The 26646-nt window shown below is 43.0% G+C and overlaps 1 protein-coding gene across 6 annotated transcripts in view; it reads left to right on the top strand.

Annotated features, from left to right (window-relative positions):
* The window catches only part of rerea (arginine-glutamic acid dipeptide (RE) repeats a), a 137578-nt gene extending 115575 nt beyond the window's left edge, over window positions 1-22003 (top strand). For 5 of the 6 annotated variants that reach the window (XM_020614862.1, XM_020614853.1, XM_020614879.1 and 2 more), the window contains 12 exons: window positions 3333-3413; window positions 13949-14111; window positions 14218-14310; window positions 14830-15029; window positions 15309-15470; window positions 15564-15677; window positions 15776-17067; window positions 17709-17931; window positions 18022-18742; window positions 21131-21304; window positions 21416-21596; window positions 21689-22003. In XM_020614862.1, the coding sequence (XP_020470518.1) occupies window positions 3333-3413; window positions 13949-14111; window positions 14218-14310; window positions 14830-15029; window positions 15309-15470; window positions 15564-15677; window positions 15776-17067; window positions 17709-17931; window positions 18022-18742; window positions 21131-21304; window positions 21416-21596; window positions 21689-21722 (3438 nt within the window). In that variant the 3' untranslated portion in view covers window positions 21723-22003. The remainder of the gene's footprint in view (window positions 1-3332; window positions 3414-13948; window positions 14112-14217; window positions 14311-14829; window positions 15030-15308; window positions 15471-15563; window positions 15678-15775; window positions 17068-17708; window positions 17932-18021; window positions 18743-21130; window positions 21305-21415; window positions 21597-21688) is intronic. The other variant, XM_020614887.1, reaches the window with a different exon arrangement.
* Window positions 22004-26646: the final 4643 nt, after the last annotated feature.

The raw sequence follows: 26646 nt of genomic DNA on the forward strand, positions 1-26646 counted from the left end.
CTGGCGCTCTCAGCCCTTCCTCCTTCGCTGTGTTGCCTAGCAACGGAGGGCTGGAGCAATAGGAGCAGGGGCAGAGCGATTCAGGGAGCAGATTGGCGGATGATTTATTAGCTGGGCTGGAGAGCAGTGAGCCCAGGCAGCTGAAATGGAGCCTTAAACTGGAGCCGACATGTAGAGAGGGAGGGAGGGAGCCAGTGAAAGAAAGAAAGCGGAAGGGAGCAGAGGAGAGAGGGAGCATGCACACATCTCTGTGGAGATGGACGGACAGACTGAGCAAATAGTACAGTTGGGGAACATAATTAAGGTGACATAATTAGGACAGACACAGGCTGCACAGGCAGGTTGAATTGATTCAAAAGTCAGATAAAGCAGCAGCACACTCATCCTGTGGCTCCTATAGACACTTTAAATACATCATGGAAATGTATTCCAATTTTCAGGTTAAAGATTTGTACATCCACATGCAGCTGTGCCCATTTGTGATGACCCTATTTGAAGCAACTATTTGATTCCAATATTTCCGTACTCTTGTCATCACCAGTGGTGAAAAGTAACTGTGCATTTACTCAAGTGCTGTACTTAAGTATAATTTTGAGGTATCTGTACTTGAGTATTTGAATTTGTATTAGTATTTCAATTTGTGCTACTTCATACTTGGACTTCACTACATTTTAGAGGCGAATATTATACTTTTTACTCCACTACATTTATTTTCTAACTTTTCAGTTACTTTTCAGAACCAGATCAGTACATAAAATGAGTATAATCCATAAGACTTGGTCTTTAGTGGAAAATTCAGAGCTAAGCCAGTTAAAATTAGGTCCCCCTTTACCAGCTGCAACATTAAATTTGAAGAACACAATAATACACAGGTAATTTAATTCAATAATATGATATACATTAATGTTAAACATGTCCTTCTGTATAATCAATACTTTTACCTTTAGTACTTTAAGTATGTTTTGCTGCTAATACTTCATACTTAGGTGGCTCGGGCATCTGTTTCGGATGCCTCCTGGGCGCCTTCCTAGGGAGGTGTTCCGGGCATGTCCCACCGTGAGGAGGCCCCGGGGAAGACCCAGGACACGCTGGAGGGACTATGTCTCTCGGCTGGCCTGGGGACGCCTCGGGCTCCCCCCCATTCCCCCGGTGGGGCATCTTTACTTAGACTGCTGCCCCCGCGACCCGGTCCCAGATAAGCGGAGGAAAATGGATGGATGGATGGACTTCATACTTGCTTAAGTAGGACTTGAGTAGTTTAACTCTTATGTATTGGTACTTAAGTAAAGGATCTGAGTACTTCTTCCACCACTGGTCATCATCTGTCAAACACATTCTGTAATGCTGAGCCTTTGAATTTGTGCAGTGGCTTGTCACTTGCTAAATGGAGCCCTGTGCAAGTCTGACCAACAGACCAGATAGTAATCTACTTTTAACCCTTCAAGTAGCTTGACACAGGTGTCCAGTGTAGGGGAGTGCTTGTGTTGGAGACGGCTCCATCTACTGGCTAATCAACTGCTACACCTTCAATCTGATTAATGCATATTCACCTCTGTCTCATGACAATGACAGGATGGGCCTTGTTGTTCAGCTGTCAACTCCTTTAGCTTTTGATCAGGCCCCTCGTTTGTAAGTATTTAGTCTGGTTTAACAGAGGCTTACACTTTTCTGTGTTGTTCCTCACAATTATACATGAGAACTGTAGAACTTCAGACTCCCGAGTCTGCTTGTGTAATGGAGATAAATACTGTCATTCGTTCCAGTTGTTGATATAGACTGCTCTGTCTCTGCTGTAATTTTTTTCTCCTAAAAGACTGCTGTGTGTTAGTTCTGTAAATTTGGCCTTTGTTCCCCCCACTAAAGCCAAGTATGTAAACAAATCTGTGGTTACATAACGTACTGTACATGGCATTGGCAGGCGGGGCTCTGTGTCAGGTTTTTCCTCTCACTTGTCTCCTTCCACCATGTCCAAGACCCTTCTCAACACAAATTGTATCAGCCTGCCTCCCCTCTACAGCTGCCAGGTCTCTGTGTGCATGCTCACCCCAAGCTCAGAATGCATTTAAAGGACTGCTGCAGTTTCCTCTTAAGGAAATAACTTTGGTTATTCAGTAACAAGCAGTTGCCAGTTGCTGGGGCTTTTTTTTTTCCCTGTAGGGGGGGGTAGAGACATGAAGCCTGCTTGTGCCGTGCTAGAGGATCGAGAGCAGGCTGAAATGAGCGCAGTGCCCGACTCTCACATGAAGCTCAGGACTCCACTCCGGGTTTTTGAGCCTGCTGCAAACCAGAGTCTCTCTTGCAGAAAGATCACATGTAAAGCCTTCCCCTTTGTAGTGGAAGAGCAGAGAGTGACAAGCTATTTCTTGCTTGTTAAAAAAAAAAAAGGATAAAAAAAAAAGCGATGTACCGTCGAAGACATTGTGGATTTGCTCCCTGAATTTTCCTTTACCTGTGGCTGGCCGTAGAGATTTGTGCTGTGCTCCTTAAGGACTTTTCCCTGCCTTTTGCTGGAGTTACTTGCTGGAAACGGTTGGTTGAGATCACTGAGGAACGGGGCTCGCCTCTGGAACAAGAAAGTAAATTTGTTGGTGTCTGCTTCGCTGGTTATGAATGTTTTCAACCTCCGCTTTTTATAGCTCGCAGTCTGTGGCTCTTAAAGGAGAAGAAATATATTTAGGTTGTTCGGCTCTTTGGTATTTATGCGTTTCTGATGTGTTTGTGCTTACTGAGCTGAAGTGGTATGTTTCAGTTTTCATGTCAGATTAAATGTGACGTGCAGTAGCCATTTCTGTCATTGTGCTCCTTTTAGTTTTGTCAGGGTGTATTTGTTGATTTTGTTTTAGACATATTTTCACAGTTTTCTAAAATCTCCAAAATGTACAGACATAAATAGAAACTGTTCACCGTGCACGGTGAGGCGTTAACTTGATTTTCAACACTCAAGTTCAGGTTTTGACTTTGAACTTTTCACTTGTACGATTGTCGTGTTCATCCCTGGGTCTGCTGTGTATCTGTTTATATTAGGTTGTGTTTGTCTAACTGTATTTTGTCTCCACATGAAAAGATAAGATTAATCTCAGTGTCTCACCTCCTGACTTATCATTTCCTCAGTCGTTTTCCCCTGACATGGCTGTGTTTGCTCCCGAGTTGAATCGGCTACAGAGGTTTTTCTTGACACACATCAGACCTCTCCAACCACAGACTAGTGAAATGAAAGCTGTGTTTTTTTTGTCGTGGTGGCATTCAGTAACTTCATGTGGTCGCAGTTTAGTTGACTTCAGAGATACTAACGCTCTTTTTTTTGTCCTCTCTCTCCCTCTGAAAAATTGCAGAAGCGTTTCATTAAAGGGTTGAGACAGTTCGGCAAAAACTTCTTCAGGATCCGGAAAGAGCTGCTGCCCAACAAAGAAACAGTAAGATGATTTGTTTACCTCCATACTGTTGAACTTTTTTCTCTGTGTGTGTCATTTGTACTAAAACTAAATCTAAAACATGGTACACATAAAGATTTTAGTGTGATATTTTCAGCATGACTGGTTTTTAACCAGAGGCCTCAATGAGAAGAAGAAAGTGCAGCCTGCCAACAACTGTGCTGCAGTATTATCAGATCTCGCTTCAGGCTGTCTGGAAAAAATTTAAAAATAAATACTTGTTATACCTGAGAAGAGAAAAGGTAAAACATACTTCACAGACAGCCACTTAAACCTAACCAGTGACATGCTGAACATTAATTAGCACCCTGTGCTAGCAAGTAGTAAACAAGTTGTGCAGATATGATGTGAGCCACTGTGTTTATAGCAGATCTCAGGTCTGAGAGCAGCCTGCTTTGTCTCACATTTGTGCTGAAGTGTTATAGTAGTTCTTGAGATTTTTGTGTTTTACATTTTCACCAACTTTCAGAACAGCTAACTCGGGTTATGACAGGAGCCTTCTGACAATAAACATGGATGGTCAAACAGTTGTGTATTTAAAGGGAACACAGTTATGGGTGTGTGTGATTGTGAGTTCTAGACACAGGCAGCATAACTGAAATTCTTTTAAAGACCCAGTTAGTAATTTTTGATCACATAAATTTGAGATAAACATACATAAAGAGTTGGAGTTTTTGATATAAAATGTGATTTTCTTTTTTATTTTGCAGCTGTGGATGACAGACAAATTGAACTGCATCAGAAATCATAAATAACTAAGGATCCATTTGCGATTGAAAGCAGGTTGTAAAACTGACAAATGAATTTGGTGCAGGACAGTGTGTTTATGGCTATTGTAAGGATTACATTTATATTTTATTGTTGCATGATAAATGTTATTTCTTGATAGTTCTAAGGTTAAATCACAAAGGTGTTTTAACAGCTTGTCACACTTTAAGGAACTCTTGTAATTGTGTTATTTATATACACAAGCGGAGGGATGTTCCTCTTGTCAGTTTCCTCCCTCTGTTTGTGAGCGTGATTGTGTGCACGTGCCAGTGTGTTAATCATCACTGAACAACTGTGTGACCTGTTTCATGGTACAAATGGGTCAAATCTGTGTCTAAAAATGATTAACAGCAGTTAACTTTATTAAACGAGATTGTGATGTTGGAAAGAAAACACAACCAACACACACTTTGACTCGGAGCAGTTTACTATTATCTTTCTCTTTTAACTGGACAAGACAGACTCTGAGAGCTTGAAAAGCACTTGATGTTTGCCTTGACTACAGTTTGCAGTTTGCATGTTGTACGTGTTTGCGTCAAAGGCCTCCACACGTCTGACTTAGCTGTCAGATTATTCTTGCTCAAGCATTCTGATTAATAAAACAGTGCAGACCTTGCTGTTTCTGTGAGGCTACTCCTGCTGGAAATGTGCCGATACAATGCTGACACAGACATCAAAAGAAAATTAAAGGTGTTTGTCACACCTCTCCCTGCTTCATGTTCTTATCCGCTGCGAGCAAAGGATATGTCAGCCCTGTTTTACTCGGTAACTTGTCAGTGTCACCTCCTTTGTGATACATTTTTAATTTCTTAAAACCCATTTGAATAGTCTTAAATAAGAGATTAAAGTGTGTTAATGCAGTTTCCTCAGAGAAGTTTCTGCAGTTATTTTTTTACTGGGTTTAAAATATATGACTAGTACAGTTGATTGGCTATAAAGGAGGTATTAATGCAGTTCAACCTGGAGGGGGAGTCTACTTGGCAGCAGAGGTAATAGACCTCCTCCAGGATCTAGGCCTGCCACCACCACAGAGCAGAGAGAGAGATTAATTTTCCTCCTGCAAATGGAAAATAAACTGCCCTTTAAACATATGAAAAGAGCTGAAAATGACTGGGAGAGCAAGGGGAGGGTAGCAGCGACCAGATGAGAAAGGGTAAGGTGGGGCGTTTGCTCAGTATAGATGCTAAAAAGCCTGGGTTGTCACACAGGGAAACAAAAACTCTTTGCTTATGACTAAACTTATTTTTGTGCTGTCAGACTGATCTGAGCGAGTGCCAGTCAATACCCCGAAGAAGGCTCAATTTTTTTTTTTCTACCTGCTCATTCCCAAATCCTATCTATGGAACACGAGCACATCCAGTATCTTAAAGATATTTTAGGTCTGGGAAACAACTGTGATTTCCCCATTACCTCTGCTCTCAGACGCACATCACCAGTTCTCCACTCGCATGACAAGTCTTTTGACAAAGCAGCGTGGTGCAGAGACGCGGGTGTTCCCGTCCTAAGTCCTGGCCAGACCGCTGTTGTTGAGCTAGAGTGCAGAGCACAAAGCCCTCAGGCTGATGTCCACAGCTCCAGCACAGTGTGTCTGCCCCTCACTGGTCCCTCCTGCTAGTGCCTGTTAACTGAGCTGCCCCTGAAGTGCCAGCACTGCTCCAACAACCAGTGCTAAGGGTAAGCAGCACCCGGTTATGTGTAAACACACCAGGCCCGACTAGCACTCAGGAATGCTTTATATAAAATCACATGAAGCCCAAGGGGGAAGTGGGTGTGTCGTCTGACTGTCTGCAAACTGGCTCTGCTGCCACCATTTCCTTCATTCCAAAGAGGACGTAATGGAACATGAGCTCGCTGTTTAAACAACTTGGTATGCTTAAATGGCAGATCACAGTTACCTCTGTGCCTGATGTTTTTTACTGGAGGACTTTCAGGAGCTGTCAACAGACAGTATTTACTAACTGATTTGTATCAGCTACAGCTCTGGTTGCTGTACAGCCCAACAGGGAAATCGACAGTTGCTTATTTCCATAGACAGCTAAGACTATTTAACTAGTAGCAAAAGATACAGCAACTAACTTACAAATTAACTGTTAGGATATTCGTATGCAAATAATGTTCATTGTACTATTTTAGGGACATGTTTTCAACGTTCAGTCACCAGTTCCTTTTCACTGTTCTGAAATATGCATCACTGAGTTTAAAAATAACCTTACTGCAAAATCAACTCATGCTTAAAATTGTTTTCAGTACAGTTAGTGCCCTATGAGAGAGATTATAAATTGCATGGAAACACAAGAAATTATTTTCCTGTATACTCACAGATCAGTATATTTTGGTTTTACAAATCGTAACAATTGTGTCACAATAGAACTCAAAGCAACTATAATCTAATATACTCAATGCTTTGTAGAACAAAAGCTTGGACTCTGTGTATATGTTTATCAGTTTTCTTCCAAATCTGTATCCTGTTCTTTGTTCTCTTCTGACTTCATTTTTAAATGTTAACAGACGTATACTGGCAGAGAAATACTAATGACTAATCGCCTAATTCTATTTTAGTGATAATTAGTAAAAGTCATGGGAAAATTAAAATATACAAGTAAATAAAATCCTGGTTTATTTACATTATGTAAGACAGTCGGCAGGTCCATTAGCTGCAAGTCCTAAAAACGTAAAGATGTATTTATGCTGGTGGTTCCTGTTTTGTTGTGACATGGAGCTGGAAAAGACAAAGCTGCAGTGGCAGCGTGTTAGAAAAGCAAACCCAGATGAAGCCACAGCATGTATTTGATTTGTGTTAGTCGTAAGTCAAAGAAGTGCCCTCAACACCTGGACAAGTAGCAGCAATGATCTGAAATTCTCAGTAATGCCTGTGTCTTTATTTAGCAGCCCCTTATGATTTGTGTTTATTGTTGGCTTTTGATTTGTAGCAGGTGACAGAACAGGGCAGGCCACAAAGTCACTGTGACTGTATGTCAGGGCGTACGGGTAACCTGAGCTCTGTCACGCTGCCTCGTCTGTTGGTGCAGAAATCAACCAGGAAACTGAATGCTTCTTGCAGGATCTTGTTCTCTTAGAGAAAAGAGAAGCCCCACCGCCCCACCCCAGGTCCTGTCATTTACACAGGCTGGCCAACAGGCGAACAGTGTTCTCAGCACCACCTCACAACAGATGTTTGCCCTGGTACAGTCTGTACAAACGTCAGATTGAATTCATTGCAATGTCTTCAGCTTAGCAGCCAGAACCTTAGGGAAGAGTGTGATTATAAATACTTTGGTTCAAGCACTAATTAAACCAGCTACAAACTACAGGGGCCTGGTCCAGTTGGCAGCAGCTGTAGGTGGTGTGACAAAACAGCTTCTGTGTTTGGTAAATGATATAACTTGTTTAGGCAGCAAAATCGCTGCCGGCTGATGGAAGCTTGACCAGTATGTGTTGATGTTCTTTTAGCAGACCACAGGCAATTTAATGCAGCTGAGTGCAGGCAAAATCTTCTTTTAGCCTAATAGATGGAGCCCAGAGAGCCAGAACTCCCTGTGTAATTGGGTTCTTTGGTAGACTTCATGTTGTGGGTTTTTGTGGGACTAGCTTATCAGCAGAACACCCAGGACCCCCCCCCCACCCCACCCTGAAAAACTGCAAAAAAAAAAAAAAAGGCACTGTTGCCATCCTGTGTGCTTTCATTGGCAAAAGCGCTTACAGCAGGAAAAACATGTGTGCTGATTCTTCAGCGTGTGCATCCCTGACCTGTGAAAGCAGAGCTTATTCAGTCATTCTGCAGCAGAAAGGCTCGGCGCAGCAGGGAACTGCTGTCTGTTTAACTGCCTTTCACATGCACTCTGCTCCAGCCAAGGTTCCCTTACTATTCAGCTGCAGTCATCATCTGCCCATGGGCTTCAAGGCATCACTGTGCTATAAGTCTATTTTTGAATATACTACAGATGTGTGACAGATTCCAAATAGTTGACCTCTGGGTTTTATTCCCCAGTGTGGATTGTACAACTTGAGCAATAGGATTAAAAGATACATTAAAAAGCACTGGATTTTGTTCAGAAACTACCAATTCAGAAAGGAGAATAAAAAACTTTCAGAGCTCGCAGTAAATTCATAAAACTAAGTGTAAAGAGGACACCACTATAATAATTTAAATAAAAAAAATTTCACCTGGTATTCCCCCAGGTACCATGGTATGTTACAGGGATATTTATATTTAGTCTTGATTATTTTATTAATTTTAATTCAATTTTAAGGTTTTACAAATCCAAAACTGTCTCATCTATAAATTGTGACTAGTACCTGGTCATTTCAAATTTCAGGGTATACTTTGTATGGCCTCTTTATCCTTGAAAGGTTACAGATGCTTTAATAAGAACACTGAGTGACTTCACGTGCACAAACCTGCACATTTTCACCTCAGAGCATGTTAAATGGCTCTGTAGACTTCTGACCTGCACTAACTGCTCGAACATTTACAGTGTTACCCCCCTACAGTATAAGGATGATAGAAAAGCCAATCCCCGCTCACTGAAACTCAACACTGTGCAGCCTGTCTCAGGCAGTGAAGAATATTAAGCCCAGGGGTTGAGCCCATACATAATTAAGTCCTGGTTTGATTTAGCTCAGAGAAACACGTCCCCTTCACCTCACTGAAATGAATCAGGAAGCAATCCTCTCTCATCTGGCTGTGGATTGTGAAGGAAGTAGGCGGAGCACAGGTTCATGCTGCACTAATGGATGTTTACACAGCTCGCTATCGGCCACCAGAACCCAGAAATCACACGCTCCCTGCTCTCTTCGTTCCCCCAGATCTGGCTTTAATTGCCTTATGTTTTTAGCTGAGATTTGTATTTGTCGAGAGTTTTTCGGAAGGCTTGCAGTAGGATTCAGTGTTGACTGTCCATTGTTATCCTCGGCTGGCTCTTTATTCCTCCCTCTCGGCTCTCCTCCATGCTCAGCCCTCCCTCCCTCCCTCTCCGCAGCTCTCCGCTGTTCTCTCCTCCTTCCCCTGCTTTTGCCAGTAACGGCCTTAACCGTTTGGCTTCATGTCAAAGCAGAGGCCTTTTGTGGCTCTGTCACAAATCTGCCAGGAAAAACAGAAACCATCTGTTCAGGCCTGAGCCTGAGAGGGGATGAGGGTGTAAATACATGAGTTTAGCCTTCGCCTTCAGCCCAGCGCACACAGGACCACCAAGCCCAGTGAAGAATCCTGCACTCCCACCCACAATTATACTGTAGTCTGTAGAGGTTTTATGGTTAACCTTAAGTCTAACTCTTACAGGCAAGAACATAAGAGAGTATAAAACCGAATGATAATTTTTATGAATTATACAATTGATAATTGACTGTAAAGGATTTTAAAGATAATACATAGCAGTGTTGTTTGTTTGCACCTCATTTAGTTTATTTTGCTGAAAATAAAAATTCCGCTTAGTCAAATTTTTTGCTTTTTCTTAGTTAACAAAAGCTAAAGACGTCACCATCTTTGTTGTGTACAGTTACCATGGTTACTCTTTCCTCCTGTGGTGAGGTTAGTGGGAAAAGGCTGTTTGTTCACACTTACACACACACACACACACACACACACAGTGTCCATGTCGCTCTGCTCTGCAGAGCACCGAGTGATTCAGCAGCTAGATTCACTCACATTATGATTAAAACACTGTTCAAAGGGTTTAGCTTGAGAGGAGACGCCAAACTGACAGATAGCATTAAAAGCTATATTTCTGTAGTAGACGTCTAGAGGAAGATTTAGATCAGTGATTACTAAAATGAATCCAGGAATTTACTGTGGATAGCAACAGAAAAGACTGAAAGTTATGTTAATGTTACTTTCATATCCACAGTACTTTGTGTTCTATTATCTTTTCTCATAAACGTCGGCGTGCTGCCTGCACTTTCAGTTTGACTTGAGGGTTGTTGTTATTTTTTTGTTTTTTGTTTTTTTTGCATTGTCTGATTCTTAGCGGAATGTCATCAAATACACTTTATGAACTCTCTTCAGGCACCGGTACCATCAGATGACACACAGAAGGTTGCTAAATCTAAGATGCTTCTTATTAATCGTAGTGCAACAGGTCAAGTGGCTAAACCAGCCTTTAAACACGACGTCTTGGGTAGTGCAAGGAACTGTTTTACTCATCAGGAGCTGCAGTTTGTGCAGCAGGTTGTTGAATAATACTTTGTATTGGGATGGTAATTACTTAATCTCCATATATCTATATTTGACTTTAGTGTTTAATTTTTATCTGTGAAAAAAATATGAAACATTACATCATAGTTCTTGGTTACAAAGGTGGCCTGTTTGGTTTGTCTTGTTTTCATTAACAAATATTTTTCAGTATTTTTATTGAAGAAATGAACACAGGTATGGCAGACATCCCATTTCATTTGAATGACTAGGTTAGAAGAAATGATGTATCTACATATCTTAATCTACATGCCAACACGAGCACAGTTTAATTTTTAAAATAATTTATGCCAATCACAAATTAAGTTGATTGGCAGATGAAACAATTACCGCACTTCTTAGGTTGAATGTAAAGGAAATATTGCGGTACATAATCTTGAACTCGACTTCCATTTCACACATGCATACTTGTATGTGGACGACCATTTTAAGTGGCAGTAACTGGAAAGGAAGCCCTGAGTGTTGTGATAGGACGGTAAGCCCTTTCCTTGTCAGATAATCCACCATCCAGAAAGCTCCTGCAGATGGAAGCGGTCTAAAAAGCCTCATAATACTGAGCTTATGTTGTCATTATCTCATGTTCTGCGGAGCAGCAGGACACTGTGTGCTGCTCTGCAGTGATTTAGTGGGCTGGGGAAAATTATGGTGTGGAGTCCAGGGTCAGTCTAGAAGTGTGTGATTTTATTTTTCCTACCAGACAACAGCGAACTGTTTTAGATACAGGTGCATGGAAATCTTTCTGGTTTACCGTCTTCATTTCATGAAGAAATGGCAATTTTACTCAGAAGCCTCAACAAGTACATACAGACTTTGTTGGCTAAGCAGCCAATCAGGAGGAAGAAGCACAAGGTAATTAAAGTAATAGTGTTGCTGTGGGTATACGGGAGCATGACAAAGTGACTGATAGAGAGGAGCACAGTCGGTGTGAGAGATTGGACGTATGTGACTTCAGAGGAACAAAATTTGACATGCAGGCCGGCTCGGAGAGGTAATCCGTCAATCTCCCTTTGACACTAATTTACACGCACAAAGCCTCTTGCAGCGACAAAAATGCCATGTTCATTTCAGCTGTGCTTCACTCACAGACATCATATATAACTCCTGTCCACACTCCTTCACTCATGCGTACGAATCTTCTCTCAACGTGACTGTGTTCTAAATGTGTTTTTGAACTTAAAGACAACATATATAACAAACTTTACAAAAAGCTTTATTTTTATTTAATTTTAAAGAGCTTTTTTTTCAGCTCCTTTACCAGAAATAACTTTTCAGCTCAGCAGATTAGTGCCATATTTGTAAAGCCACTCCTTTTGTTTTCATCTTTCCATTTACATCTGGCTCATCGCTGCACCTGTTAATTCCCATTCAAAAGCCCAAGTTAATGTTTTCATTAGCCCCTGCCTAATGTAATGGTGCTTGACACAGTGTAAGTGATGGAGAGGCAGGGTGACCTTTCCTTGTGTCTGCCAAGCTGTTGTTGAGACCGTGTAGTTGTCAGCCTGCAGCGAGGACACAGAGAGGCACTGCTGAGAACGGTCATTAAGCACAGAGCAAAGCCAGTGCTCGGCACCACTCAACACTTTTGATCTGCACATTTCAATTAGATTTCACATCAGGATGCCTGCCTTCGCTCAGTTACCACCTGCGCCCTGCCTTCCCAACTGGCCGGCCAAGCTGAAGAGGGAGGCGCGCAGGAAACGACTTGAAAGTTCAGTTCCTTTACCGCCTGAAATAGATGCACAAGCACACGGCAGTTTAATAGAGCAGTAATCAGCTGCTCTGTTCTTTCTCTGAGTGTGGACAAAGACTAGTGTTTTCAGGGTTATTTGTAGTTCCATAAGTAAAAAGTAAATCCTCTTTGTTCAAGCGGTCTTTGCGTTTTCCTACTAATATGTCTGTGCTGCTTGTGGAATTCATACCATTACTCCAGATGTGCTCATCTGCTGAGGTTTCAAAGAACCTAGCACAAGCTGTGGGGCTTGGGACAGGTAAATGCTAGAGCAATGGCTTTACCATAACACAGCACAGTACCTTAATTTATCCCTGAAATGTGAGAAGGTTTCTCTGAGCTCAGACACCCTCAGTTAAGTGTTCCCAGCGCTGCTTTGCCTGATAAGATGGAGTCCTGCAGGCTCTGGGAGATATGACTTTCCCCTAAGAGCCACATGAAGGGAGATCTTATTAAACTGGCCTAAGCCCATTAAGCCAGGCATTTTCTGCCAATCACGCAGTGATTGAGAACAGCATAACAATATTGTTCCCTAATGTCAGCTAGTCGCACAACTTGGAGATAAAAGAACAACCACTGGCTGATCTTTGACCTGTTTTCTCACAGCAAACATCAAGAAACCAGCAAGCCTCAAGTAGTTCTGTGTTTCATGAGATAAGAAATTAAAGCTGCAGTTACTTTTATGTTTCATTATGCTTTCAAATTGCAAGCTTTGTTACGGTGTTATTCTCTCTCATTCTAAACGAGGAGTGGGTGAGAAGCTCTTTATAGCTATTTAGAGCTGTCCACCAGTGTTTGTTTCAGGACATTTTGATAGAAGATGTTTAGCTGTTGCTGAAAAGCTGTTAATGCATTTTAGAGAGCAATGCCCTGACTAATTTATGTCAAGTTTCTCAGCTGAAGCGGAGAAGGAAAAACAATCAATAGCCATTAAACCCTGGGAGCTTTGTTGAACAGCAGTTTAACAGACTTCAGACAGTAGATGGCTGCCTGCTGTGCTTTAAAGATTACAGGTGACTTACTGCTCACCCGACACCACACCTTCATGAATTTGTTATGGAGCTAGTGGAGGACCAGTAACAAGTGAGAGTTCACAGAGGGGGAGAAAAGCCCCACAGGAAGCTATTGTACATTATTGTCCCTGACTCCTGTTGCCTATTATGAGTATGGCCAGAGAAAGCAGCAGTTACTATGCACAGGCTTCCTCGGCAAAGCGCTTTCTGGTCCATGATTGCATGTGTTAATGTTTCAGTTGGGTATTGATTTCCTGGCGACCTTTTGTACACTGGATTTATCCAGCTCGCTCGCTGCGAGCGCGCCCCTCCGAATGTTTGATTAAAGTTCAATTGACTCTTCCAGTGAAGGCGTGAGGAGCCATTTCACTCCCTATTTGTAGCACCAAAGCTCTGCCTGACATGCTCTTTTGTTCCCATTCAAGCTCCTGCCACCCAGCCAGCCACCAATGCACTGATCCTAATATCCCTGTATTCAGTGAGCCTCCTTGGTTAATCCTGGGACAGACAGGGCCGCAGCACAAACATGTCCGGCCACCTACAAATCCTGGCATGGAGCGACCCGGCCTTTCACTGTGAAATTCTATGTCGACTGCTAATGTCTGTTTTTCCGCATATTTTATTCAACCTAACTGCAGCTATTTCACAGTGACTGTTTTACAGTTTGTCAACAACTTTGACAAGTACACCTCGATTCCTTTTTATTCACTCACCTCTGTAAAGTCAAGTCACACCTTGACCTCATTGCAAATGCATTTTGTTTATGTTCTTGTGATATATTTGCCTGTTTAAACAGCATTCCTTTTGTGTTTAATTTTAGGGAGAGCTAATTACCTTCTACTACTATTGGAAAAAGACCCCCGAGGCAGCCAGTTGTCGAGCTCACCGCAGACACCGCCGCCAGCCCGTCTTCCGCCGCATCAAGACGCGAACCGCTTCAACTCCTGTCAACACTCCCTCGCGGCCGCCCTCCAGCGAGTTCTGTATGTATATTTGTCCACAGTCAAGGAGGAAAGAGGGTGGCATGACCCAATATATTTTGCTGTTAGACCAATATTTGTGAAGTGGGTTTGTTTCTCTCTCTTCCAGTGGACCTCAGCTCAGCCAGTGAAGATGACTTTGACAGTGAAGACAGCGAACAGGAGCTGAAGGGATACGCCTGCCGCCACTGTTTTACTACCAGTAAGACACCATCTTCCTTTTACAGACACTTGTCATACGGACTTGCTAGGTTATTCCTGTCCTGACTGGGATCAGGGTGAGCCTGAACAACACAGTGCTGTGTGACAGATGGGCATCAGAAGATGTCAGGACTAATTTGATCAAATCAAACATGAGCCCACAGCTCATTCACTCTCTCCTCCTCATTATCCTTTCTCTCTTTCCACACAGCTGGCTCTCAGTGCCAGGCTCCCATCTGATCACACTGCCATCACAACAAGTCTGGCTAATTAACTTTGGCTTTATAATGTTAAGCCATATAGACCTTGTTAGTATATTATACAAAGCTTGAGTACAAAAATGATTTAGAGCACAGAGTTGTATACTCTCATTGATTCCGCTTCTGCTTTAAAATTGCAAGTTATCTTATTAGAGGTGTATTTTGGCAGTATCACTGTAGTTGCGAGAATTTCTTTGTGTTTGTACTTTTCACAAACTGTGAGAATGTGTTATTTCACAACTGTAAATGGCTTTTCTCAGCCTCGAAGGACTGGCACCACGGGGGCCGGGAGAACATCTTGCTGTGCACAGACTGCCGCATTCACTTCAAGAAGTACGGTGAGCTGCCCCCCATTGAGAAGCCTGTGGACCCGCCGCCATTTATGTTCAAACCTGTCAAAGAGGAAGAGGATGGACTCAGCGGGAAGCATAGCATGAGGACTCGACGGAACCGAGGCTCGGTGCGCACACGCTGCTGCTCCACATCTATTCCTCTATTTTCACCTTCAGGAACCATAACCTCCAGTTACAGCTGGAGTAATGCAGACTACAAAGCAATAAGCTTAGCATCTCTACAGGGACAGCTTTGGCGAGCATTGTTTCATATATTTGATTTGATGGAAGCAATCAAAATGAGTTTGTAATATATAGTGTATGTCCATCTTAAATTCATCTATCCAAATTACTTGAAGCTCTAAAATATGTCATGATTTATGTCGAGCCTGTTTGGTTGTCAACAGATGTCAACTCTACGTAGTGGTCGTAAGAAGCAGACAGCCAGTCCCGATGGCCGAGCCTCGCCAACCAACGAGGATTTGCGCTCCAGCGGACGTACCTCACCTAGTGCGGCAAGTACTGACAGTACTGATAGCAAGACAGAGTCCATGAAGAAGCCAAGCAAGGTAAAGACAGTTTAGATTCATTAAGACCTTGTTTTTCTATGCACACATCTCTGTGAAATGTACCCTAAGGGCTCTTTTGCTTTATCTCCACAGAAAATTAAAGAGGAGGCTCCTTCACCTATGAAGAGTACCAAACGGCAACGAGAAAAGGGAGTCTCAGATACAGAGGAGTCCGAGAGGGCCAGTGCCAAAAAGTCTAAAACACAAGTGAGTCTGCAGTTTTTGGTTTTTTCTTCTATATGTGTTTGGGTGGAATGCATACTTGGTGTCATGATACTCATCTTTCTCTCTCCTCTGTATCACAGGAGCTGAGTCGGCCCGACTCGCCCTCAGAATGCGAAGGGGAAGGGGAGGGAGAGGGCGAGAGCTCTGATGGGCGAAGCATCAATGAGGAACTTAGTAGCGATCCTAAAGACATTGACCAAGATAACCGGAGTTCCTCCCCAAGCATCCCCAGCCCCCAGGACAATGAAAGCGACTCAGACTCCTCTGCCCAGCAACAGCAGCTGCTGCAGAGCCAGCACCCTCCGGTTATCCAGTGTCAGCCAGGCACTTCAGCTGCCTCTGCAGCACCTCCTCCTTCTACGACCTCAGCCCCCTCACTGCCCCCACAGGTCTCCTCCACAGTGGCCTCTTCCTCTCTACCTTCCCAGCCTCTGCCCCAGACAGGCGCAATGTCTATCATCCAGTCAGGAGTATCCCTACACCCTCAAAGGCTTCCCTCTCCACATTCACCTATGACTCAGGCTCCGCCTCCTGGCCCCCCGGTTCCATCCTCACATCATGGTCCCATGCCTCCCATGCCACATCCACTGCAGCCTGGTCCCTCACACATGCCTCACCCTCACTCTATGCCCCCTCAGGGCTTCCCTGTAGGCCAGACTCAGGTCCCACTCCCACCAATCTCTGGCCAATCACAGCAGAGGCCACACACGCCTCCTCCTCAGTCCCAGTCATCTGCACCGAGTGGAGGCCAGCCTCCCAGAGAGCAGCCCCTGCCACCTGCCCCAATGCCCATGCCTCACATCAAGCCCCCACCAACCACACCCATCCCTCAGATACCCAACCCACTGTCCCACAAACACCCACCCCACTTGTCTGCCCCTCCATTCCCTCAGATGCCTTCAAACCTGCCTCCACCACCTGCCCTCAAGCCCCTCAGCTCTTTATCTACCCATCATCCTCCATCAGCACACCCGCCTCCCCTTCAGCTCATGCCCCAGGGGCAGCAGCTTCAGCCTCCCCCAGCTCAGCCTCCAGTTCTCACCCAGTCCCAGAGCCTCCCATCATCAGCCAGCCATCAACCCCCTCCAGCTCCTCCACTGCCGCCCTCCGCAGCGGCCTCTCACCCTGACGGCCCACCGCATCCAGCGTTCTCGTCTCATGCTTTCAGTACAGTTCTACCTCCAACTGGCCCTCCCCCATCCTCGTCAAACGCTATGCCTGGCTTACAGCCTCCATCTTCCTCCACTCCATCCTCCTCCATCTCCATGCCACTCCCTGCCTCAGTCACTTGTGCCGGCCCAGGCCCGGCACTCCCACCTGTGCAAGAGCCCACTGTCGTCAATACTCCAAGCCACGCCAGCCAGTCAGCACGGTATGTCTCCAAACACCAATTTCTACCCACAGTATCTCAAAAATAGACCAACATACACCTGCACAGGCTGTTATTTATCGGTAGCCTGTTGAGCTGCTGTCATGTCTGGGGATGCTGATTAGCTCTCAGACACATCCAACAACAAAGAGCCTCTTTCTTCAGGTTTTATGGCTTTGAAGTAGGCAACAAATTGAATAGCCTTAGCAGAACAGGAATCCAATGCCACATTCAGCCTTGAGCTCTGAGTGGCTGATGACTAGGAATTATCGTGGATGAGCAGCAGCGAGATTAATTACAATGAGATGCGACTGAACCATGGCATCTGAATATGAGTATCTATAGTTGCTTTGTGCTTAAGTGGCTCTCAGGCTGCCAATGAATAACAATGAGAATCTTAATGCATACTCAGTGTAGCAGCAAACGTGAATGCTAGGAGAGTTTGTTTCCTTTTAAATAATGGACCAGTGTAAGATAATACAATTTCATCTAATGGGACATTATTTTGCCAGCATGCAAAATTAAACAGCAATATCATGGCTGCAGCCTATACTGAGTATAAAGTTATGAACTAGATCATCAGCTGGTTTTTCCAAGTAAATGTCGAATGTTTTTTATGTGAATTTTCTCTACTCTGACTGCAGGTTCTACAAGCATCTGGACCGGGGTTACAACTCGTGTGCTAGGACAGATTTCTACTTCACTCCTCTGGCTTCATCTAAACTGGCCAAGAAGCGAGAGGAAGCTTTGGAGAAAGCCAAGAGGGAAGCAGAACAGAAAGCAAGAGAAGAGAAGGAGAGAGAGAGGGAGAGGGAAAAAGAGCGAGAAAGGGAGCGGGAACGAGAAAAGGAAGCAGAGCGAGCTGCGGTGAGTGGTTCCTTTTGTCACCCTTTTGTTTGGCAGCGGTTATATTTTTTTCTTTTGAATCTTACTAAACATGGTATTTCTCCTTCACAGAAAGCCTCTAGTTCCTCTCATGAAAGCAGAATGGGTGAACCTCAGATGGCCGGCCCTGCCCACATGCGTCCTCCCTTTGACGGCCCCCCCACTACGATTGCAGCTGTGCCTCCCTACATTGGCCCTGATACCCCTGCCCTGCGCACCCTCAGCGAGTACGCTCGCCCCCACGTCATGTCCCCCACCAATCGAAACCACCCTTTTTTTGTGTCCCTCAACCCTGCGGACCCGCTGCTGGCCTATCACATGCCCAGCTTGTATAACGCTGACCCAGCCATGCGGGAGCGCGAGCTGCGAGAGCGGGAGATGCGTGAGAGGGAAATTCGCGAGAGGGAACTGAGGGAAAGGATGAAACCTGGATTTGAGGTTAAACCTCCAGAGATGGACACACTCCACCCTTCTACAAACCCAATGGAGCACTTTGCCCGGCATGGTCCCATCACGTTGCCCCCCATGGCTGGCCCTCACCATTTCGCATCTTTCCATCCGGGCCTGAACCCATTGGAGCGTGAACGGCTGGCCCTCGCTGGGCCCCAGCTGCGGCCTGAAATGAGCTACCCAGAGAGGTTGGCTGCAGAGAGACTCCATGCTGAGCGGATGGCCACAGTGGCCAACGACCCCATTGCTCGTCTACAGATGTTCAATGTTACGCCGCACCACCACCAGCATTCGCATATTCACTCGCATCTCCACCTTCACCAGCAAGATCCCCTTCACCAAGGTAAACGAAAGCCCTGCTTATATAAATCAATGCCACTGTATCACTGTTAAAGTTACTGTTCAACCAATGAAATTTATAATGAATTGGAACAGTTTTAGTCCTAAAAATTGTTTTGTTTTGGGGAAACTAAACTTTGCCAAATGATGAGCAGTAACAAACAGTTACTTGTGAGTAATGTTAATATTTTTGTACTTTTTTCTTTGTATGAGAGCAACCATTTTGTCACAGCAGTTTATTTTATTCCCAATAATATTAGCTTCTAGGGTTGCATGATACATCGTTTTGTGAGCATGATTTAGTTCAGGGGTGTCAAACTCAATCGCACAGGGGGCCAAAACTCAAAGCACACTTTAGGTCGCGGGCCGAACAGGATACACATTTATTGAACAGACTAAAACTAAACATTTTTTGAACATAAATATGATTTGAAACAGACAGGATACAATATTATTGCAAAATAAATAAACTTGAACTTAAAATCAGCAACCGTATTTCTGCTAAGGCTTACATTTGCAAACCCCTGCTTTTTGTCTGGACACAAGCCGTCGCACATTTTCATCATGCAGCTCTTTAGAAACTCTCCCTCGGTAAATGTCCGGGCTGATTTTCGCCTCTGCCACAATAAAACTTGCTTTCACAGCAGCTTCACTGTGTGATTTCGCTTTGGTGAAAACGTCTGCTGTGATGTCAGATTCCTCCTCAACTCCTCTACCTTCTGTAGCTTCTGCTCTGCATTCACGTTTTTCAGCGTGTCCTGATGTTTTGTCTCGTAGTGCTGTCTTAGGTTATATTCCTTAATTACAGCCACATTAGCTCCACAAATAAGACACACGGGTTTACCGGCAATGTCAGTAAACATATACTCTTTTCAAAGGCTCTGTTTTCAGAATCAACTTTTCTCTTGGCCATTGTTAGGGGCTAGCTTTGACTTGAATTTAGGGTTGTATATATCAACAGACACTTGATTGATCTGACGTAATTGACGTTGGAATGATCGCACGTAGCCTATCGTTCGGTAAGGCAGCTGTTGCACTGCATTATGGGATTTGTAGTTTGTGTGTTATCGGCGCTTCATATCGCCGGGCCATTAAAAAAATATATAAAACGATCTCGTGGGCCGGATGTGGCCCGTGGGCCTTGAGTTTGACACGTGATTTAGATCCTTGTATGATCTCAGTCTCATTTGACAATGATTCTGCCGTGTTTGCATTAGCAGGAAGATGCCTTGCATCAAACCAGGCACTCCCTTTTCCTCACTAAGCTGCGTTAACCAGTAGCAGGAATCAGTTAGATTACATGACAAGCTGTAATGACAGAAAGAGAACCAAATCCATCATGTTTGACTTTATGAAAAATATTCTTTGCTCTCTTGCAACTATTTTTCAAACGTTGCACTGCCTGCCTTGTACACCTAGTGCCAAATAGCAGTTGAGGCAGAAATAAATCACCTTGTGATTCTTAGTTGTGGTTATTTTGTAATTTATAAGTGGGAAAATTCATTAATAAATCTCAAAGTTCCCAGTAATACAGTTTGTCCATGCTCCTTTACAGACACATTCAGCATGTTTGATTGTGCATTGGTTTTTTTATATATAGTTATCACAGTGAATTTTGTAAATGAATGTATTTTTTAGCCTAGTTTTGACTGTTTTGTGTGGTATTGGTGTTTTTGTGAATATTTATATAATTACACATTTTGATATGTAAAGGGAGGTTTTTAGTATTGGCACAAGAAAAGCCAAAGACCTATTTTAAACACTAGTAAATACATTTCAAAAATTGCTGAGGACCAAGAATAGTACCTTGGGGCACTCCACAGTTTAACTGTAACTGATTCAAGATGCTGTAGTTTTTGGATCCAAACAGAAATAGCATGAAGACTTTGGATAAAACAAAAATGGATGCTAGGGTCAATTTTTTTTAATGGGGGCATTAAAAATATAAAGTTTTTGAATTTGTGCCACAATCAAAATATTTTTGAAAAGCATCTTTTTAGCAAGTTAATATTATTTAAGTGTCTTTTTAATATACAGTAGAGGGTATCAGTTGGTGTTCTGTAATTTAATGAAGTTGCATGTAAATCAGTTATAATACTTCTCTCATCACAGTAAAGAGTGAGCAAAAGGGACTAATTCCACTTTGATGTTTTCTAGTTTAAAATGATTACCATATGATCTGAAACTCTACCTCACATTTTATTCTCTCTGCTGAAATGTACAGCATTGACATATGAGATTGGCTTAAAGCAGTAGATAAATATTGAAAAGCAGTTACTGCACTCTTTAGGTCAGCCTTGAGAGAAGTAGCATTATGTGTATCATTAATGCCTGTATAATGCAATGTCTTGATATGAGTGTGCCCTGACCCTAAGACTCTGACACCCAGAAGGTGGTGGTGAATGTCTTGTGTGTCCTCCAGGTTCCGGGGCCCACCCACTGGCAGTAGATCCCCTGGCAGCTGGACCTCACTTGGCCCGCTTCCCTTACCCACCCGGCGCCATCCCCAACCCTCTCCTCGGCCAGCCGCCACATGAACACGAGATGCTGCGCCACCCAGTCTTCGGTAATGTCTCAGCCAATATCAGCTCTCATTAACAATACAGTCATGTTCAAGCTAACAGTCTGAGCTTTGCCAGACCACCTGATTAAGTCTTTTTGCTTGCTCCTCCTCCAGGTACCCCATACCCACGGGACCTACCAGGAGGTCTGCCACCACCCATGTCTGCAGCCCACCAGCTACAGGCCATGCATGCCCAGTCAGCTGAGCTCCAGAGGCTGGCCATGGAGCAGCAGTGGCTCCATGGACACCATCACATGCACGGAGGACCACTGCCTGGCCAGGAGGACTACTACAGGTCAAAAATGAGACTATGAAACATTCATATAATGTGAGTGTGTGCCTTTGATTTTCCCATTGTTAATACTTGGTGTGTTTCCTTCATTACAGCCGGCTGAAGAAGGAGAGTGACAAGCAGCTGTAACCAGCCAAGGAAGCGACTGACAGGTGCAGGACACAGGAGGTTGTTACAGAGGACAGGCTCTCCCGGGTCCTCTGAACACATTCGGTTTTGAAGAACGAAAAAGGCCAAGTGGATTGTCTAAAAATTCTTCTGATATATTTGTGTTTCTTTTTTTCCTGTCAAGAACAGTTTTTTAATTATTTTTCAAGACATTGACTTTCTTTGATATTTAGCCAGTAGTGACAACATCCACAAGACCTCCTGCATGACAAGTTCCCCTGGCTTTTTTTTTTTTTTTTTTTGTGGTGAAGTGTTTGTGATATTAGATTTATTTCTGACAAAAAAAAAAATTAAGACGACAGGCCATTTATGGAAAAATAACAAGTGCTATCTTAAATTCAACATTTATTTTAATACATTGTTGGAGGTTTTTCATAATTTTAGGAGAAGCTACAGCATGGCGTTTTTGAGTCTGTAAATAGTATATATAAACATATAATTATTATTATAATTATTATTATTCCTAGGTGTGGACTCCAAACCAAGTCGTTTCAACCTACAGTATAATTGTTTTGAAGCATTATCCCTTGTTTCAGAGGGGAGCACCATGGCATTATATGAGCAGTTTGTGAGAGAGTTGCAGTTCAGTTGTGACGTTCCTCTGACATCACGGTGTTCAGTTTAGTCCCACGCTCGCTATGTAAACCATAAATCTGTCAGAGCCACCGCATCCATTCATCACTCGCCATTGACGCGCAGTGGGTTGTGAGAATGTGTAAACTTGTGTCGAGTCAATGACGTGAAACACTTGAAGAGGTGACACAGCAGCCACTGAAGCTTCAGTGGAGTGCACACTGAAGCCATGGATTCACAAGATAAACTGAGTTTGCACTGAGAATATCTTTGAGCTCCACTCAGTTGGTGTTACCCTTTTTCTTGAAATCAATATTTAAGTCAACCAAATGGATTAATACATTTTTGTATTTACAGAGAACGATTTTAATGAATTTTATTATTTTTTTTTAAATGTGGACAATAAACACATTTGGCAGGGCTGAAGAAATTGAAACTCACTTTGGGTTCTTATCGGGAACTGATTTTAACATTGTTCAGTACAACAGGGGCCTAACAGGACTTATTATAAATGTGTGAATGGTCGAGAGTTGGTGCCATGTTTGTTGCAGGCCTTAAATCCAACCAAGTCATCCTCCAGCTAGGCTGTAATGACACTAGAGGGGGCCTGCCGACACGTGATCACCAGAAAATAGAGGGCTGATGATTGTGTGTGTGTGTGTGTGTGTGTGTGTGTACACATGCTACTCGTACATGTTTTTTAATGCCTTGGTTCCTTTGGGATACGTATGGCCTCCTGGGCCTCCTGAAGTGGTGTTGTTTATGTGTGCCACTGACTGTTACAAGTAGTGTTGATCTGTCATACCAGTGCACATGAGCCCAGGTTTTTGGTTTGTTTGTTTTTATGTTTTATTTTGTTTTGTTTTAGCCTTGACATGAGTTCAGCGTTTGTCCCGTGCACTAAAACTGTTCAGCTGTCATGGGCATATAGAAAACTGTGGCTTTAGAAAATTTTATAATATTTTTCATTTTAACCAAATGAAGAAACTTGTATTCTATTTGCATTTAAAAGTGACCATAACCTCTCTTGGTGCACTATAATTTACATTCAGATGCTTGCAAACATCCTCAAACTCATGCCCTTTTTTAAAAATCCAAAAAAGTCTTTTAATCCCCAACAGCTCCCTGTCGCTCTGTCTTGCCATCTCCCACGACTCCTGTCTCTTCTGATGACATACTCCTCATCGTTGCCTCGTTTCCTGACGATCTCCTTGCCTTTTACTCCCTCTTTTTGTGTCTCCAAATCCTTTGATGTTAAGTGTTGTCAATGGTTTAGCTTCTTGTTTCAAAGCGGCAATAGCAGAATGTAAATTCTGACTGCTAAGATTTATATATATACTGGTATCTTGAAGCTTATTGTATATATGAGTAGTCGCCATGGGATGACACAATGTAAACAAAAAGTAGAAATAATAAGAAAAATTGTGAGTCCTGTGTTCTCTCCATTTGAGTATTTTGTAATTTTCTTTTTTTGAAAAATTTGTGGAATTAAAATAAACGACTAAGTTACACCACAAGATGCACCTTCATCTTTTTATGGCTTCTGATGGATCTATGAATGATATCTATTTCTTTGTTAACAGTTGTTTGTGCACTGAGAGCAGACTGCTGAATCCTAGCAGCCGTGACACAGTAATCCTGTTTTAAGGGTAAACATTTAGATTACTCACTGCTCGGTTGCTGAAGAGCAAAGAAAGAAAGCACAAAGCACTTTATTCCCTCAGTTGTTCATGTTTCTGAAACATAATTCTCCACCCGAGCAGAGAGATGGTCGTCGAGTCTGTTTTGATAACACTAGTGTCCTACATTTGCTCTTGAATAATAGACTTTTTGCTTGATGGAAGAGATGTTACAGAATAGCTCAAGCATTCCTGTTCCATATTTTTTCAGTCTTCCATTTTCTCAGCTCCACAAACACTGAGCTTTAAGAGATCACCCTCAGCAGCAGGTAGTGAATCTCAGAGCTGAATATTGCACTGCTACGGTATAATCACATCAAAGCCGGGCTAAGCCAGAAGGAACACCTACTCAGGCTGAGATGCCTTTCTGTCACCGGCGCTGGGCTGTCATTTCATCCTGTGTGTGGGGAGTGATAGACCAGCAATCTGTGATGGTGTGCCGCAGCGATGGCTGTCATTTTGAGAGGGAGCTATTATTCTGCTGCTGCTCTCTGAAATGATGCCCTGTCCTCGGGAAAATCGAGGTTCCTTGGATGCTCTATCCTGGGGCTGTCATGTGACGGCCGACTTGTGAGGAGGTGCTGCTTGTTGTTGGCTCGTTTCACCTCCCCGTAACACACAACAAGATGTCAGAGCTGAGCAGCGCCGGCTGGTTGAATAATTCATCCCGCCTCCTCCACACCGGCGATAGAGCGACTGTGACTTGTGTCAACTCAAATCCTTCTCATAATATTGTGTGTACCCCTCAGGCAGGCACACAGGGATACATAGTCTCAAAAAAATCTGCTCTCTCTGTCTGAATAGCAATATGTCTTTTGTGCTGTTCTCTGTGTGCCTGCCGCAGCAGGTCTCAGACTTGGATGATCCTCATCTCCATCCTCCGGTCTTTTCTCTTGCTCCACCGGTCCTGCCTGCTGCAGAGTGCAATGCTCAGTGGCAGACAGCAGCCTACATGCTATTAGTTCGTTCAGTTGGAAGGCTGTGTTCCTTCAGCTCTGTGGCTGCCCTGTAGCCCACCAGGGCCCTGTGTGTCTAAAAATGAGACGTGTTGACAGAGAAAGAAAATCCGTAATCTTACAGCTCATCCACTGTCTGAAGTGGATCTACTGTACAAGACACATGATAGCCTGTTAGCTGTGTTATGTCAGGTATTCTCCTTAAAACCATCACCCTGTGTATGTTTTGTTGCGTGCTTGGCCAAGATATAAAATCATCTTCTGTGTTTTCACTCAATGATATTTTTATTACTAGTCTTCATTTATCTGGAACAACTTTCAGTCATTTATAAAACAAGCAACCTGTGGTTCTGTAAAAACTAAAATTGAGCACAGCTGCAGGAATTTGATGCATGCAAATAAAGATAATTGAACGCATCTAAAATGCTGAAAAAAACAGCCTCATATATGCACACCTGCATTTTATTTAAACCAAGGTTCATCCCTGTATTTCAGCCATCTGAAAATTTATATGAATGAAACAACCTTCATTTTTCAAGCAAAGAGTAAAGCAGGGTTTCTCTGTAAAACACTGGAGGAATAACTGGCACCTCAGAGAGTAAACTTTTAGTCTTTCTGGTAAAATACTTGGATTGTCATCTGAAGTCAGAATTAAAGTTCTTACCTCTGCATCTGCCATGAAAACTAACCCGTCTCAGACACGTGTTACCAGTGTTTGGTGTGCGGCAGTTCAGGCGTTTACTCTGACTTTAACAAGGAACGGAAACAGGACAGGATGTGGGGTCTTGTTGCCTGCCATGTGGAAACAGTCAGAGAGAGCTGGCAGGAGATTTTTCTTTGTCTTTGGCAAACCTTTCAGAGTTTTCATCCGATATGAGAAGGTTCATTTCACTTAGGAATCCACAACAAACTGCTTCTCTGCTCCTGTAGATTTCACTCTGATACACGGAGCAACCACTGTTGTTGAACTGTTCACTTAATTTGTAACGTTTTAAAAACTTTCCCCATATTCTTTGTAAATAACACGTTTTTGTTGTTGGATGTAAAAAAAAATATATTTTTCCCTTGTCAGCAGTGTAGCAGCACTGTACATAAATACTGTTTTAAGGTACTTGAGTATTTCAGATGTAGCCTGCTTATATGAATTCATCATCTGCAGTTATAAGATGAATATTTTACATACAGTACATAACAAATTATCTTTATTAATGCCTGTTATAGATTAAACTAGTTCAAACTACCACTTTGACCACAATAACAAAGTACCCTTTATGTATTGATGTATCAATAATCCAGTGGTGCAATAATAACACTGACAGAGGCCATTTTACATAATGAGTAGGTTTACTTTAATCATTTAAATACATTTTTAAACACTTTTACTTTAGTAAAATTTGGAATGAAGCACTAGTAACAGAGTTGTACTGCCACTTTTGCTTTAGTAAATGATATGAATACTTCCCACACCAGGGCTTTATACTTCTATTACATTTAAGAGTGAAATGTTTTGCTTTGTTTAGGTTTGTTAGTTGTTATAGATGCTGCAATGTGTGTGTATATAATCTATACAATGTATACAGTGTATTTAATCTAAACAGGTTCATTCTGCTTGATGTGTACTCCTACTATTGATACACATATACATTTTGTTTTGCTTTTTTACTTTTACTTTGTGGT

Source organism: Monopterus albus, unplaced genomic scaffold (assembly GCF_001952655.1).
Source record: "Monopterus albus unplaced genomic scaffold, M_albus_1.0 scaffold6.1, whole genome shotgun sequence".
NCBI lineage: Eukaryota > Metazoa > Chordata > Actinopteri > Synbranchiformes > Synbranchidae > Monopterus > Monopterus albus.